General features: G+C 39.3%; 2 protein-coding genes across 2 annotated transcripts; both read right to left on the bottom strand.

The window, feature by feature from the left end:
* Positions 1-1,024: 1,024 nt before the first annotated feature.
* Positions 1,025-5,535, bottom strand: prdx4 (peroxiredoxin 4). The gene is made up of 7 exons (XM_012855330.3): positions 5,216-5,535; positions 3,733-3,850; positions 3,523-3,639; positions 3,241-3,363; positions 1,555-1,685; positions 1,352-1,386; positions 1,025-1,146 (listed from the first exon to the last, which is right to left on the bottom strand). The coding sequence occupies exons 1-7, from the start codon at positions 5,424-5,426 to the stop codon at positions 1,096-1,098; spliced, it is 786 nt and encodes a 261-aa protein (XP_012710784.2). The 5' UTR covers positions 5,427-5,535; the 3' UTR covers positions 1,025-1,095.
* A 2,286-nt stretch (positions 5,536-7,821) lies between these two features.
* On the bottom strand, positions 7,822-16,811 carry pdha1a (pyruvate dehydrogenase E1 subunit alpha 1a). The gene is made up of 11 exons (XM_012855315.3): positions 16,666-16,811; positions 15,060-15,128; positions 14,234-14,407; positions 13,915-14,041; positions 13,425-13,516; positions 13,120-13,212; positions 11,636-11,791; positions 10,556-10,627; positions 10,393-10,460; positions 9,851-9,959; positions 7,822-8,764 (listed from the first exon to the last, which is right to left on the bottom strand). The coding sequence occupies exons 1-11, from the start codon at positions 16,711-16,713 to the stop codon at positions 8,600-8,602; spliced, it is 1,173 nt and encodes a 390-aa protein (XP_012710769.2). The 5' UTR covers positions 16,714-16,811; the 3' UTR covers positions 7,822-8,599.
* Between the last annotated feature and the right edge of the window lie 742 nt (positions 16,812-17,553).

The following is a 17,553-nucleotide window of genomic DNA, read 5'->3' as shown; positions in this document are numbered from 1 at the left end:
GCAACGTATTTATCTTACCAAGCAAAAAAACTCATTTTGAAATGAGTCACATGTTAAGTCTCTGTCATGAACTGGAATCTAGGATATACCTCGTTTGAACTGGTGCGTAAAACACACCAGCATGGCGCACCATATCCTCCGCTGGTGCAGCCAGCCAGGATTTAGGACCCAATAGGTCAGGGGTTTCCTAACTTTACAGCCTGTCCCCCAAAAACACAGCACCAGAGTCTGGCAAACCCCTCCGCCTACCCCCCTAAATTACGAGAACAAAGTAGTAATTTTATGTGAACTCTTACTAAACAATGCACCCCCCGTGTTAAAATGAGCATCTTGCAAAGATATACTTTGGTATTAGTTTCACAGATGAGGAAATACTAAATCTCTTTAGCACATCAGCATCAAATTATTAGCATCAGGGCTATGACACAATTATGCAAATGACTACCTTTATTCTTATATTACGACTTTGTTTTGGTAATATGATTTTATTCTCATAATAAAAATAAATCTTATCAGGGCCATCGTATACTAAAGAAAATACATTTTTAGCAAAAGGAGTAAAATTTTCACAAAGACACTCAGAAATGTCGAGATTCGTTTCACATATTTGCAAGAAAAAAATTTGTGGATGTTTTCTGACATTGAATAGTCGTAAATATTCGTGAAAAGAAAAAAACCCGTATAATTTTCCATGCTTAAAGGCATTCGTTTGTTATATTAAAACTACGATATTCTCTGAGAAAATAAGCTCAGAAATGTATTAATGTGATTAGATTTTTTATATATTACCCTTCCTGTAATACAGAATAAAATGTTACGATATAGGCAAGAATGTAGCTGTGTGAACCTGAAATATCTGCTCAGTTTATCAGGATATTGCCTCATTGCAAGAGTGCTTCAGGGTCCTGACCCCCACTTTGGGATCCCCTGCAATAGGTGATGCACAAATAAGTGCTCCATGTTTAGTGGGGGGAAAAAGTATGACACACCTTCATGCAGTCAAAATAGGACAAGACACAGCTAATTAGGAAAAAAAAATTGTTTTTATTTCAACTTGGCTGGAATTCACAAATTTGTGGGAAGCAGAAACATCAGTCAGTTCAGTTTGTCAAAATATTTCAGCTTGCCTGAGGGGTCTGGAATGATCTGTAAAGGAAGAATTCAACAATTAGGTTTTTTTTTTAATACACTGGACAACGATAATCTTTGCCCATCAGTTTATGCAAACAAAAACATGGCTGAAACTCAAACATTCTTTGGAACTAAGGTAAATTAGGTTTTCCATACTTTGTTGTTTACTTATTAAGATAGCGTGAGAGAAAGCATCGGTCCTATTATCAGTCCTACTTACAGTGTCACTGCCTGGCTTCCATCCTGCTGGACACACTATGAGGACAAAGAGCAGAAAAACAAAGTCAATAAAACAAAATACACACACACACACACACACACACACACACACACACACACACACACACAATACCAGGTTTCTATCCCAATTATAGCCAGAAAATAAATAAAATGTTAATAGTGAATGAAAACCACTTCTCGTACCTTCGCCATGCTTGTCTGTGTACTGGAAGGCCTGGACCAGCCGTAGAGTCTCATCCACCGATCTTCCCACAGGAAGGTCGTTCATGGTGATCTGCCTCAGGATGCCTTTGTCATCGATGATAAAAAGACCTCTGCCACAGACATGGACATGTCAGGTTAGAATAGGCGTCAGCAATGCAGACAACTGCTTTTGTCCTTTTTCTACTAAATAGGATTTGTCTAGAGTCACAAAACCTAGTAAAAAATAAAAATGAAAACCCACCTTAAATTTCCTTTCAAGAAAATTCATAGTTAAATCATGATTCTAAAGGAAAAAAAATATTCCTTGTGTCATTCTGTTGTGGGAATTTTATGCATTTGCTGCAACACAACACTGAAAAACGCTAATGCTAGTCTGGCCAAAATGATTAGGAGCCACTTAAAAGGTGCCGCTGGTTTAGGGTATGACCCAGGGATGGGAGATATAGACTTAAAAATTCATCACAATAGTTTATGGAGTTTGTTTGAATGTCGATAGGTAATTATAAAAAGTATTAAAAAAAATAATTTGCCATTAGATTGTACTGTATGGCTAAGACTGTCTCTACAGACAAAGTCCCCACAACACAGGTACTGCTCCTATAAACTTTATAAAGCTTTATAAAGTAAATACCTATCTCAACAACACTTTCAGTTTTTGGGGGTTGCAAACATACTAAAGTTCCATTGTCATGATAAATCTCAATTCTTATAACAGTAAAAAGGAATTTCTCAGAAACTATAACATTTTGTACAATTGTCCATCCCTAGTCTGACCAACAGCTTGTTCCTGCTCAGCCGAACCTGGTTACTGAAATTATTTAAAAATGAATTACAGGAATTGTCCATAATAGTAAAAAAATTAACCATTAAACTAATCTAACTCCACTCCTAGTCTGGTTTTCTGTCTTCTTTCAGAGGTGGGTAGATTAGTCAAAAATTGTACTCAAGTAAGAGTAACACTACGACAAAATATATTTACTCAAGTAAAAGTAAAAAGTAGTCAGCCAGGGAATTACTCAAGTAAGAGTAAAAATAAATTCAGTAAGAAGGCTACTCAAGAACTGAGTAACTAATAACAGTTGATTTAATATTTATAAAATATGTAATCAAACAGACAAAAATATAAGGCTATGTCTGGTATTTTAAAAGACAACAATTAAACAATATACACATAATTGCAAAATAACAATTTTAGGCTGAAGAAACAGTAGATAGATAGATAGATAGATAGATAGATAGATAGATAGATAGATAGATAGATAGATAGATAGATAGATAGATAGATAGATAGATAAATCAGTGCAAAGTACTTTAACATAAACTGTAGGTTTTTGTCTCTGTGGTGCATTTTTGGTTAAAACATGTCCTTTATTCATGAAGTTACTCGTAGTAGGTAGAGTAGTCAGAAATTTTACTCAAGAGTAGCGATTCTTGAGTAATAATTTGACTCAAGTAAAAGTAAAAAGTACAATGCAGTAAAAGTACTCCTAAAAGCATATTTCGTTAAAAAAAAAAAATACTCAAGTAAATCTAGCTGAGTTAATGCAACTAGTTATGACCCACCTCTGGGTTATTTATATGTGTTTGTTTCACTTCTCCAGCATTACATAACAGCTTTATCACAACCTTGGTGACGATCATCATCATCATGAATTTAAATCCCACCTCAGTGTGTGTCCCTGGTCCTCCAAGTAGACGCCATAATCTTTTGAAATCTGGTGTGTGAGGTCAGACAGCAGAGGGATTTTCATTGGTCCGAGTCCGCCCTGCTTCCTGGGGGTGTTGATCCTGCAGAGAAACAAAGCAAACAAATCTCTTTAGACAAATCCTTTGTAGATTATTTACACCATAGCAAACTGTGTATGCCATCTAAGAGCTACGGAAATTAAAATTGAAATCATCGAGTGTGGTTTGCATCTGTAGGTCTGGTGGAAGTGGCTTCCATACCATGCTAAGTGGGTGAACTGGGAGTCCACCGAGCAGGCGACCACCTCAGTGTTGATGGCCTGAAACTCATGCACACGATCGCTGAAAGCAATGATCTCGGTGGGGCAGACGAAAGTGCTGCAGGACAAAACAAACATGGCGACAAACGATTGTTGCAGTCCATGAAAGACACAACGCGCTTATGCAATATGCTGCTCAGTTCATACGTACAAGTCCAAAGGATAGAAGAAGAAAACCAGATATTTCCCCTTGTAGTCAGACAGCTTAAGCTCCTTAAATTCCCCGTTGATGACAGCGGTTCCTTCCCAGTTAGGGGCAGGCTTTGAGACTAAAGTAGAACAAAAAAAAAATAAATACAGAAACACAAATGAAACAAATGAAAATTTTCTCTATTAGCATGTTCTCCATGCGTAAAAGACTTGTAAATGATCTCGTTTTAGAGAAAAACTTGCAAAGGAAATAGGACTTCACTTCAGTGGTAGCAAGTTGCTGAATGTTGACACTGAACCACTACGGGGGATTTGAACAAGCAATCAGATCATTTTTCTGTATTACATGCAAATACATAAAAAAAAATTTTAAGGTTTGGGGGCATTTACTTCTGGAGATGTCAGATACCAGATGTCCTAGACAACTTTTATCATATCATCAGGTTCCATACGTTTCCAGGCCCAAGTTCACGCTGTAGATTATCTTTTTTTTAAATTAGAATCGCAAAACTTACTGATGGGCAGACAACGGCGAAGGAGATGGGTGGAAAAACAAAACAGATGGATGGATGAGTGGATAAAATTCCCCCCCCCCCCCCCCTTTTCCATGCTTAATCTGACCTTGAAAATACATCAACTTCCATACATTTCTAAACTTTACCTGTAGGGCCTAAAGGAGCTCCTGACATTTAAAGATCAAAAGTGGGTCAGGACTACCAAACTATAGGTTTGTTGACCAAAAAACTTGACTATGCAGTCCTTCTCATGTCATTTACCCTGCATTCTAGTCATCGATGTGTTTTTTTTCCTGACTGTTTTATCTGTCCTCCTCTCTTTTGTTGAACACACCCTACCAGTCAGACTGCCCTTACAGGCTTCCTGTTCCATCCGCGTCTCAAATTACTCATGATCACCGCGCTGTCAGTAATTACTAACGCAAGAAGAGGAGAAACTGCGTTTGCACCAAGTTAGGCCAGTGAACTCATGGACCATATGGCAGAATAAGGGCAGAATCAATAACAACACTTGCCCCTTTTCTTTGTACGGTGTATGGACGTATGTATGTATTAAGTATGATCAGAATCGGGAATACTTTAATAATCCCAGAGGGAAATTACAGATTGTTACAGATGTTATTGCAGGTCGCTGTTTATATATTTATATATCAGGTGTCTCTGGAAGCATGTGTTGGTGAGCTGCCATGCAGGGTCACGGGTCAGTGGGGAGGAATCATACACTGACGTGTCCTAAAAAAAAAGGAATCAAACGCATAAGTAAAATGCCTAATTTTGTATTTGACTTGAAATCTAAATGGATTTTAAAACCCGCCGGAGAACAAAGGAGCGTAAGGTCGCCAGTTTAACGCCAGTGCGTCAGTGCGCATCTCCACTCTCCCCTCGCAGCAGCGGCTGCGCAGGGCAACGCGCGCTTTCAGCGTGCAAGATGCTCAGTCAGTCTTAAAAAGCTGTAGAGGAGGAACTCACTCTTGGATTTGCTGAGGTGCAGGGAATGGTCGGACACGGGCACACGGAAAGCCTCGCCGGGATAGACGTGTCCTCCGGCGTAGTTGTGACACTGGGAGTTCTTCAGGTGAGCGCCCTCCTCTGCAGATGTGACGGCGCTGGAAAGGAGCAGGGCAGCGCCAAATGCGCACAGCAGCTGCTTCTTTGCGCTAGTGCTGAAACCAGACTCCATTGCGTCGTCTCCCTGTGAGCACGTAGCCGCTGGCAGTTTCCAACTTATGGCAGGATGGAAGCCCCCTCTTCCTTATCTTCTTCTTCGTCGTTTGATGGTTTCCTGAAGTCGGCTTCTTGCGTTGGTCGCATGACTGCCATCTTCTGGAGCTAATTAAGCACTTCCAGATTCACTGTCGCGATCCTGTCAGACACTATCTTTTTTCTTTTTTTTAAAAAAAAAAGGTCTTTATGCAAGTTGAACTTTTTCACATTAACTGGAAGAGAAAGGAAACATGGTTTTCAACTGTATATAAACTAAAAATCGTAAAAGTCTTCAGACCTGTAGCGCCCTGTGGAGCTCTATGTTGGCAATAATCAGTGGGACATGATCTTTCTTTATAGAGCAATATTGTAAACAAACAAACAAAAAAAAAAAGATCCCCTTAGCAATAAAATTCTGTTAGATCTGTCTGTATATATCTAAATCTGCCAGGAAACTGACAACGCAGTAGGCTAAATGAACTTGAGGCGCCTTGATATTGGAGCCGGCCAACCAGCGTTTGTTTAAATAACAAACATCTGAATTCGCAGTGCGCATGCCCAACAAGGCAAGGCAAATTTATTTGTATAGCACATTTCTGTACAAGGACAATGCAAAGTGCTTTACATGATTAAAACATTGGAAAATTAAAACAGAAAGTAAGAAAAACCAAACTGTTGGAATAAAATTTTAACAAAATAAAACAGCAAAAATAGAGACTAAAAGCAAATATCAATCCAGTGTTGGTTTTCCTTGCTGCCTCATTGAAGGATCGATTTGAATCTTTTCTGTTCAATAAATGAACAATATAAGTAAACCTTTTTCTAATTTCTTGTACAAAAAATAAATTACATTTAGCTCATATAAAACGGATTTTCTAGTGTGTTGATTTATGCCAATTTATCAGTTTAAAATTGTTGAAACTCAGGTCGTATTACAGATAGGTGTTGAGTTTTTGTGCCCCACTTAACTTATGCCAGAGACGCCACTGCTCCAGACCCATTAAATCTAAATCCAGTGCAAAGGAACCTTAAGGTGTTTTTTCACGGTGACTTTCTTCACATTTAGTGGGAAAATAAATGATAAATCCCTACCTAAAATATTCTCTCTCTCTCTCTTTAAAAATCTTAAATCTATAACTCTCTATTTTAGATCTAAATCTAAAATTTAAATATATACAAGTATCATTAAAACATTAAAAGTGTCACCAATGGAATACTGCAAAACCTTTCAAAACTAAAAACAAAGTTTAGCTACAAATGAGCCCTCAAAAGTCACTGGTCACACCACAGTAGTGTTTTGAATCAGGAAGTGTGTCCAAAGTAGCTGCAAGATCATCCTGTGGGGGGTAGACTTCTTTAGCAGGGAAGCTGGTCCCAGTAGATGCGGTAGACACAGGATTATACTGGAGGAAAACCTGTTAGAAGCTGGCCGAGGTTTGACGAAAAGGATTTGTGTGGTGGTGGATTAAAATCCACCTTCCTCATTTCAGGGGGATTTTTACAACAAAGGGGACACAAAAACAAAATCTCACCATTTTTTATTTTATTACCAGAGCTCACTGAGATCCAGAGCATCCATAGAGTCTTCTGGATTTACTTTCCACTCCAAACGTAACAGTTTTCCACAGAAATCCTACGGCACCCACCACTGATATTTAAATGTTCACCCTGGTCATCCACACATTTCACAAGAAGAAACTATCATCTTGATGTCTCGTGAAAAGGCTGCTGGTGTTTAAAAACGGCAGAAAGTTGTTTTTTTTTAGTTGCCGTGCAGACATGCATGCTCACATCAGCCTACCACGTAAACTATAGGGGGAAATTCTGATGCCTCTCCTGATCTTTACATGTACCTCTACTGGTAAAATACACATTTTAAGTGAACAAAGCAACACAGCATTAAGCTGCAGAACCACATTAGCCAATCAGTTCTTAGATTTGGAAAGATGAGTTTTGGTTGAGACCTTACGATTTAATGTTATTAAAAACTAAACGCGTTCATACATAGTGGGATTCTGGCAACTATTTAGGGTATGACAAATTCTGTATCCATAATTTATTTCCCTCCTCTATGAGCACTCAGAGCTACAATAAATATAAACTCCTGACCTCAGTTTATAGCACAGACCAAAGATAAGAAGCCACATATATCTTCCTAAACATCAGGCAGATATTTGGTTTTGGCCTGGTACATAAAGATGCCAGAAACCTCTGCACTAATTAGTTAATGTGGCACTTTTAAACCGGTTCAATCAAACCTTTTGTGGGGTCTTTGTCATGAAAGGTCAATCCCAAGTGTTTGAATCCAAACGGCTCACGGTTGAACTATTTTTCACTTACACTTAAGGAAAAGAGTTCAAAGACATGCACCGGTTTATGACAAGAAGAGTGAGAGATCTTTATTTTATTGCACCTTAACAATGACCAGAGCATAACGTCAAAACGGTAAATATATGGAATAAGCTATCCATACTGCCAAGGGGGCAAACAAATTTCAAAGAGGTCAATGCTTAAGAAATAGACTTTTAAATACAGAAACTTAAGAAAAGCATCATAGGTACTTCTTTGAAGTGCTAAATTCATAGATGGGAACTTCCAATAATTCATCAGGACTGGAGATATGAACAGCATATTCTTCATATGCCTCAGTCAATATTTCTTAAAATATAAATACGCTTTTTTTGACGAGAACGTGGCAACAACGCCGATCGAACGCATTTGTGATAACCTGTCGACCAACTGTAACATCTTTGATTTATTATATTTGTTATAATTTAAATGTCAGAAACAGTGCAACACAAGTTGGTTGGTAAAGGGTATAAAACTCACCGACAGTAAATAAAAGAAGGAGAAAATGAGCCCTGATGTCTTTAGTTGTGTTTGAAGGCAGAACCCATACAGACAAACCAAAAAAAAAAAAAGTAGTCAAATGGTGAAATAAGAAGAAATTTTGAAGCTGAACCATTTAATGTCAGTTTAACTCTAAGAACATATTTGTAAATTATGGCCCTCGTCGTTTAAAAGTGGCAGCGACACAACGGGTTAAGCTCTGGATACGATGCACTCGGTTGCGGTACGTTATGTGCGGCGTGTTTCACATAACGGTACGGAGCGTTGGTTTACAGTGGAACCGAGGAGTCAACCCCGGTTTTAGCTAACAGACTTCAGTTTGGCCCATGGGTTGGTGCCACGCACCTCCACCGGGGGACTGTTCGAAAAGATGTGGTTGCACAGCTCGTCCAGAGGGGGTTCAGGATCCGTGGTGGCAAACTGAGCTGCATCTTCGATCTCCTTCCTCACCTCCACGTCAATCTCCTGCAGACGCAACACACGCAAACACAAAAACAGGGTCATTGCCGACCAAGATGCTCAGTGCGTCTGCACAAACGGAGAGAATGGATTATGCAGCTATACGAAAATAAAACACGAGCTCAGTTGAGTCCAGCTCATCATTACACGCACGGTCTCTAAATACCAAAATAATTCACGTCAGACCTAGAGTGGCTTACGGACGTATTCAATTCCCATGAACCTTTTCACATTTTCAGCCACACATGTGGAGTTTAAAACAATAGATGAACACAAGGGTGTGCAGATACACACTCTTGGCACATGAAGAGACTGACATTTCTGCCCATCGCTTTTCGGTTCTTCTTCTAGAAAAGCGTCCGTGAACATCGGTTTTCCAGTCTTGCAACAGATTCTCTATTGGATTTAGGTTTGGGTTGCACTGAACCCCTGCAACCCGTGAAGGTGTTTTAATCTAAACTCTTCCACTGAAGCTCTGGCTGCATGCTTAGGGTCTTTGAATAAGCATCAAGTCTTTTGCAGCTTCTGGCGGTTGTCATCCAGAAATGCTCTGCTTTAATCTGACATGTCTCTCCATCAACTCTGACCATCTAGCCTGTCCGTGATGAAGAAAAAGTGTCCTCGCAGCATGATGCTGCCGCCACCATACACTGCAGCGGGCATGAGGCGTCCAGGGTAAAGTGCAGCATTGGCTTTTTATTTCATACTTTGCACCTTGCATGTCTGCTATGTCCTCTTGCTAAACTCCCTTTTAACAGTGGCTTTGTTAATGTTCTCTAAAAGATCTTCACAAAACAGCTGGATTTATACAGAGTTCATGTACTAACTAGTTGACCTCTGAAGAAAGACAGATTTTATTTAAAGGTGTCGGCATAAAAAAGGGCACGGCACGCCTTTTTGGATTTTCTGTTTATGAAACATTTTGAAAACTATGCCGCATGTTTCTAACCACATCAAAACATGTAATGTAATGTGAAACAGTTCAAGTGGGAGTAATACCTTTGTGAGGCACTAAACTTAGCCATGGTAATGGATCAACTTTATATCAAAAAAAGGAATTGATGATCAAGAGTTGCATTTTTATTTTGCTACCTTAAGCTCCTCCACGCTGGCCATGTTGTTGCTGAGAAGGCGGTCCTTCAGCAAGGAGATGGGGTCGCTCTTACTGCGGACCTCCTGGATCTCTTCGCGTGTGCGATAGCTAAAAGAGCAGAGATTGGTGCAGGGATGTTGCAGGGATTGACTACAATAATCACATTTTTACATCCTAAGTATAAGGATCCGAAAGAAAAAAAAAAAAAAAAGGTTTTTCTGCAACACATCACAGTTTCAGAGCTGGATCTGCGTCTATTGTGCAGAATTTGCACTGTGTAAAAAAATGTTGCAGAACAGAAATGAGAATTATTATTTTTGATAATTCTACAGAGGTTAATTAGCAACAGCCAATACCAGGATTAGTATGTCAGTTTCTCCCTGAGAGCATTGAAAGGACACTACGAAGGGAAGGAACATATACGAAGACTGCTACAGAGGGAAAAAAAGCCAGCAGCAAGGGGCAGCAGCACAGAGAACATGATGTTTAACATTGTCCTTTTAACGAGTGCCGTAACAGTTGAGGTGCTGTGATCACGTACCTGACACCAGGGTCACTCATACTGTGTCCATGATAACGGTACGTCTGTAGCTCCATGAGTATTGGGCCCTGATTAAAAGTGGTAGGAAAAACCATCAAGAAAAAAAAGAAAAGAAAATGACAACAGCTGTAATGTTATTTTAAAACGTATCATTAAGACTAACCTTCCCAGCCCGGCAGTGTTCAGCCGCAAATCTAGTCGCTTCCCGGACGCACAGAATATCCATACCATCAACCTATGAATAAAAAAAACCAAACAACAAACAAAAACAAATTTCTTTAAATATTTATGGCCTTTTCAGAAACATGATCTGTGCTTCATGTTGCAAACTTTCACTACAAGGATGGATAAAATAAGACAGAAAACACCAACTTTTAAGATCAGCTTTTAAACATGCTGCAGCCAGAGCCGCGACCCACACCAGAAAACGATGTCACTTCACTGACTGCATGTTTGTAACAGGCTAGATGGCAATTCTGAGTGGTTGTTGCACAGGTATGAAACCTCTCAGATCAGAGACTAGTTGCTGTTGCCTTCAGGCCTGAAAACCTTATCCTTTACAGCAGTTTTCCCAGAAAAGTCAAAGACTATTTCATCAATTCACATCCACCATAACTAAGCCTTTTGTTTTTGCTTTAACATTTTTTTATTTGATGCTTTTACTGTTGTTCTTTTGGTAGATTTGTGTTTTTGATGCACTCTTAATTTTACAGGGTCTTATTTCTGGTACGCTGATTTCCTGTGAAGCAATCTGAATTACCCTGTGTATTAAAAGGTGCCACACAAATTAACCCGCCTTGACTTTGAAATCTCCTCTAGTGTTTATTATAGAATCAAAAAAAAAAAAAAAAGATTAAAAACTAAGGATCATGGCCTATCAAAAGGGTTTTGGACTCTCTGTTTTTTCTCTGGATGAAGAAAGCTATTATAATGTTTAAATATCATACCTTTGACAACGAATACAACTTAATAAAGCTGAGCTTTATGGTTACATGTCCTAGATCTGTTGTCAAATTTAACATCAAATTAAAATAACTGGACGAGCTGATCTTGCATAAGCATAAATGGCTGGCACTGGAAAAGAAAAACTTAAAAACTGAGATTACAGTGGCCAAAGACATCTGCAAATTAACAAATAAAAAGCTATACAAGCCACACCGATCAACATAACTGAATCCTACAATGAACGGTGTCAGTGAAAACAGATTTAAGGAGGCAGAGGAAAAAAATAAAAAATCTGTACCCTGAGACCAGGAATAAATTCTCCCCTCTTGAAGTAGTCGGTGCTGGCTGCTGCTCTCTCCACTGACGTTCCCATGCCGTACCTGTTGTTCTCGCAGATGAAGATAACAGGCAACTTCCAAAGAGCTGCCATGTTGTAGGTTTCAAAAATTTGACCCTGGAACACAGCGAATTTATCTCGTATGAGAAATAAGGACGTGTAATATTTTTGCAGATTATTTTAGCTCACGTTAGAAATCCGGTAAATTGGAGACAATTTACTGGATTTAATGGAGATTGCAAAGCTGTTTCTAAAATGAGATGTTATGGACCCGAGTGGAGAATACATACTAGTAAAACTGAGAAATAATACACAGTTCCAGTCAGATAATATCAATACAGGAATTGAATGAATCACTTTCAACCAAATGGATTCTCTAATTCATTAAGGGTCCAAATTGTGTACACTGGCTCAAATCTATGGATACAAGTCAGTAATGGTTCCTAAAATGCTTTTCGAAGGGGATTCCACAAACTTAACGTCGGTCAACTTTAACCGTTCCAAAATGCAGTTTTCATGTGTGCTTCACTTTGTTTTCAATTTGAAGGAACCGACATGGATTTTCCCGAACATCCTTGACAAAAATCCTATCATCTGAAGGTGATCTTTAATAAGGTCTTCTTCTCCACCTTGGCAGACTGCTACTTACCTCTTATTGCTTGCAGTGATAATCTGATTGTTTAGATGCGTCTCCAAAGGTTTGTCTCAGCTTGTCTAACTCTTCAGTTCAACACTTGATAAAATAATTAAGCTAATGTATGAATATATTTGAGCCTGAATGCATGTTTTAGACCCTGTGAGACAAGGAGAAAACCCAGAACCCCTTCCTGTTTTTAAATATTATATATATCAGGGCTGTGCGATTTTGTAAAAATCAAAATTGCAATTTATCTCAACCATTATTGCGATTTAATCCTCCCCCTTTCTCCACAGGCAATCAAAATGGCCTATAGGTAAAGATGTTTGTAAACAAGGACTACTTAAAACAAGAAATTTAACTTTTTTTTTTAATTAATCAGAACATTTATATGCAAGAAAACAGCTTGTTGAGTTGGACATCAATTATTTTTTAACATAAAGTGCAGCCATCAAACAGGTCTATGCATTAAACAGTTTGACTTAATACTATAGTGAGATTCCTGAAAGTTTCTGGTTAAAAAAAAAACCTTTTGATTATATAAACATTATCCCACTGCTGCAACTCTTCTCTTCCATGTGGAGGCAAACCCACTTTAAACATATCAACGACATCTAAAAAGGACATGTCTTATTCATTAATTGCTACGCAGCCAAAAAAATTGCATAATTCCACCATATGGAAATTGTACTTTTTAAAATTGCACAATCATATTGCAAATGCAATTAATTGTCTAGCCCTAATTGATACTATATTTAAATAAATTGTTTATTTTATTACATATTTAGCAGCGATTTGTGACTCGTACCTGGTTGGCGGCGCCATCGCCATACAAACAGACACACAGCTCGTCGGTGCCCTTATATCTGCAGGCTAGTGCCACGCCAGCACCCAGAGGAACCTGAAGAGAAGAAACAGACACATGTACGATTTTAAGCTGAATAAATAATATTACTATTATAACTAGCATGTGGAGTAAAGTATTTGAACATTTAATGCTTTCCCCAAAAATGGTTACAAAAAGTTAAAGAGTCGTGCAGCGCGAGAGAAACAAGAAACGGTGAACAATTGAGGGTTTTACACACCTCGTCTAAAAAGGCGTCAGAAACCTACCTGGGCGCCGACGATTCCATTCCCACCGTAGAAATTTTTACAATACATATGCATAGAGCCTCCTTTGCCCTTCGCAATGCCTCCTCTTCTGCCTGTGCATAAAAACGAGGAGATTAACTGATGTCAGAGACAGAAAGATGCCCCTCTGGAGCACAGCAGACCACACAAGCTGATCTCCTATGCAAACTAGACATTAGACTCTCACTACTTCGATTGATCTGTCCTGCCGGTTTTATGGAAGATTTGATTTCTCTTTTTTGCTGCACATCTGCTTTCAGAGATCACTGGTACAGTTTTTAGTGCAGGACACCGCTGACGGTGTCCTGCACTAAAAACACTCTGTGCAAATTTCAAAACCTGCAATTTTCTCGGTAAACAGTTGCAACAGAAGCTGGAATAAACTACCTTTACCCCGCTCTAGGGTCAAGGGCCGAATCTGTGCGGGAACACTATAAATCTGGAGGTGACTCGATTGGCACCAAGGACTCACCGGTGAGTTCAGCCATGATCCCCTTGACCGTCCCTCCCCTTGTTAAAGTGTAGCCGTGTGCGCGGTACGCTGTGATCAGGTGGTCCGTTGGCTTGATTGACGCTTCGATGCCAACAGCACAAGCTTCCTGCAAGGGGAAAACCGACAAGTTCACATGTTTAGATACAGACATGATTCTTCTCAGAGAGTCCCTCTTACGGGTGAATTCTTACATTTTACAGCAACGGCATAAGCTACTCCTGAAATCATACAGGGGAATCTCTACGATTTGCGCTGTGTGGCCTGACGCGAGCGACATGCTTTGAAGAGTTATGTTCACCTGGCCGTCATACAAGTGACAGAACCCTCTGATGATCTTCTGCTTGTACAGCTGGTCTGCCTTCAGCTCCATCCGCCTCATAGTCTGCATGGTGCGGTAGTACTGCAGGCCCTCATCCCTGGTCATGGTCACCTGGGTCGCAGGGCCCTCGTCCAGCTTGAACGTGTCACATTTCTTGAAATAAGATGAGAGAGAAAAAGAATTAAGTGGGAACCCTAAATGCGCATTTAACAATTGAAGAGTGGCGCCCAGACTTTCCAGCTGCTAACCAGCATTAACTGAAGCAGAACCCGGTGATCTGACCATTAGTCGAACATACAAGCAGCAGGACAACTAAGCGATACACAAAAACAGCATTAACGCACTGCAAAGACAGACTAAATTAAACTTAAAAATAAGTTAAAATTTTCTTGAAATTATTGAATTTGTACTTTATTTGAGCAGGTAAATAAGATAATCTGCCAATGGAATAAGATTTTTGCTCTTAAAATAGGAAAAGCTCTTCTCCATCAACTTATTTCAAGTGCATTATATCTAATTATCTTATTTTAGGGGTAAAATTACTCTTTCCATTGGCAGGTAATCCTCTTTACCTGCTCAAATCAAGGACAAATACACTCATTTTAACAAAAATCGTACTTATTTTTAGTTCTGTTTTTGCAGTGCAAGCAATATTCTTGTTTTTAAGTGTACATTTATTTGTACTGCTTTACATTTCCTGCAGCACTTATTGAATACATATGCTTTTACTTTCTGGAGAGGATCTCATCACCTTAACCTCGATGACCTCAACATTGGGAACCGCGGATTAACGCTTGAGACTTACCTTAACTTCAAAGGTTGCCTCGGTTGTGAAGTCAGCATAGGTACGTGCCGACACGACCGCTGCAGCCCCCTGTCAGAGGACAGAACAAAGTTAAAATGCATAAAAGGTTTAAGAGATTTGCATTTTATGCTTTTAACGTCAGTCTGTCAACATTAATCAGAATATTATTCAAGAGAACAACTTTTAATTGATTTGGACATCAATCCTTGTTGAACATAAAGTGCAACCAACAAGCAAGTCTATGTATTAAACTGATTGACCAGAACTTAAAACTATGATGAGATTCCTGAAAGTTTCTGGTGAAACAGTATGATTAAATATACTCTAAAACAAGTATTACAATTAGATTATCTCACTGCAGCAACTCTCTTCCCTTCCATGTGGAGCAAACCCACTTTAAACATATTACTGACACCTAAAGGACACGTCTGATTCAATAATTGTTACATGGCCAAAAATTGCAGACCTCTGCGATTTGGAAAGTGCGTTTCTTTTAAATTGTGATTAATTGTGCCGCCCTAACGCTTACCAAAATACCTCCCAAATTTTCCACCCGATATACAAACAGAAACAGAACGTGAACTTAGTTTGTTCTCTTCTTTCTCGTAGCGGCCAACAGGATTACGGAGGCTCTGACAAAGCCATAATTACCTGAAGATGATCAGGGTTTTCCTAACACACCTAAAACAAAACTACTCTATAGGTCTTGTATCCATCAAAAAGAAAAAATTGTCTATATTTACGTTTAATTTCAAAATGTTTTACTCAAAAAAGTGAGTAAGCAGCAGAGTGAACTGCTAAAGCATTGTACCCAATGTGACCTTTTAGGCTGAATAATAGCTGCTACAAGTCATTTTCAACCACTGTTGGACATTACATAGCAAAGTCTCATGCGTTTATTTTTAATTACGCAACTCTTTGTGATTGTGGATCACACTTTTTTAAAGCAGGTATCAATCTAAACTAAAATGAAATAAGTCCGATATATTTAATTGATGCTTTAAAAAAAGCAAAAAAAAAAAAAAAAAAAGCTTTATTTTCATTTTAACCTACACAGATGATCCTGGTGTCATTTTGAAGCTCTTCCAGGTGAGATCCTCATCCCTCCTGATAACCTCTATTTTAGAGGAGGAAAGTCCCACTTTACAAACGAACCCCATTTTATCTCACCCTGCCAAAACGCGGTAAACAAAAAAAAAGGAGAAAAACAGTAGAGCTGTGCTGCAGGATTTTATGATCCAGACGTCTATAGCAGCGCAGGAGCACAGCGCCTTGTTTTGAAACCAGTCTCCACAGTCAGCCGGACCTGTCAGCAGTTTTTAAACAACAGAAACCACAACGCGCCTGATCGCAGGTAATCGGAAACAGGTGTGCCGAGCTCCGCCTGGCTAAATGACAGAGTCTCTGCCGACCAGAGCGGTGAGCCACCTGGGTGAATGTGGCCGTGTTTGCAGGAGTTAGCTTGGCTAGCTGGAGCGGCTCCCCAGCCGGCCTCACAAGGTCAGCAAACAGCCGGCGGGCTGGTTGGGTGGAAAGAGCGCACGGCTTTGACGCACAGGCAGAACAGCCGGAGGCACGGCTCGGGTTGAAGAAAAGCGTCGCTTACATTTCTCTGAGCGCAGGCCCTCAGCACATTGGAGATATTGGTCAGCATCGTTCCCTCCACGAAGACTACACAGCTCGGCACAACACGTACCCGTCCTTCTACCCAGGATCTGCTATGTCCTTCCGGGTCCGCTGGCTCCACCTTTTCTTCTTCTTCTTCTTTATGGAATTTTTTGGCAGTTGGCACACAACGAAATGGTACATTACCGCCACCAACTGGTATGGAGGGTGAATTACTTCTTCTTCTTCTTTCCTTTGATTGGCGGATTGCAAACAACTTGTAGGTGCATACCGCCACCTACTGTACATGAGTGTGTAACTCTATAGTTTATGTAGAAATCAAAACAATGCTTTATTAATGACCATATTTTCCTCCCTATCTCCATCTGTCCCTAAAATTCCTTTAATACTCCATTCTCTCCCTTTTTCCATAATTACTTTCCTCATCCTCTCTCATATGCATATTTAATGCAATTCATCAGAACATGATCCACGTTTTCTTTTCCTCCATAACCCTCACATATATCATTGTTTCTCTTCCCTAGTACATACATGAACTCATTCAAGTACGTGTGTGTCCAGTTCTTAATCTAGTAAAAAATTATCTCTTCCCTTCTGCTCCTTGGAGTGTGGATTAGAACGGCTACTACTTATTTAGGCTATACTAAACTAAACAATTCACAACCAAATCAACAAAACCAAAATAAGATTCAGATCATCTCAATTACATTTATTAATCTAATGTAATGAAAAACAATTACATAACACTTATCTTGAGTATTTCTATTGAATCAAATCAAATTAAATTAAATCAATACATTATTGTATTCTGTCCATTTTTAGATTTTGAAGCATTTCCCTCCTTTCCCTTTCATATTTCCTACAGTGT

Source organism: Fundulus heteroclitus, chromosome 11 (genome assembly GCF_011125445.2).
Source record: "Fundulus heteroclitus isolate FHET01 chromosome 11, MU-UCD_Fhet_4.1, whole genome shotgun sequence".
In the NCBI taxonomy this organism is placed as follows: Eukaryota; Metazoa; Chordata; class Actinopteri; order Cyprinodontiformes; family Fundulidae; genus Fundulus; species Fundulus heteroclitus.
The sequence above is the reverse complement of the archived record's forward strand: the minus strand, read 5'-3'. Positions and strand labels throughout refer to the sequence as shown.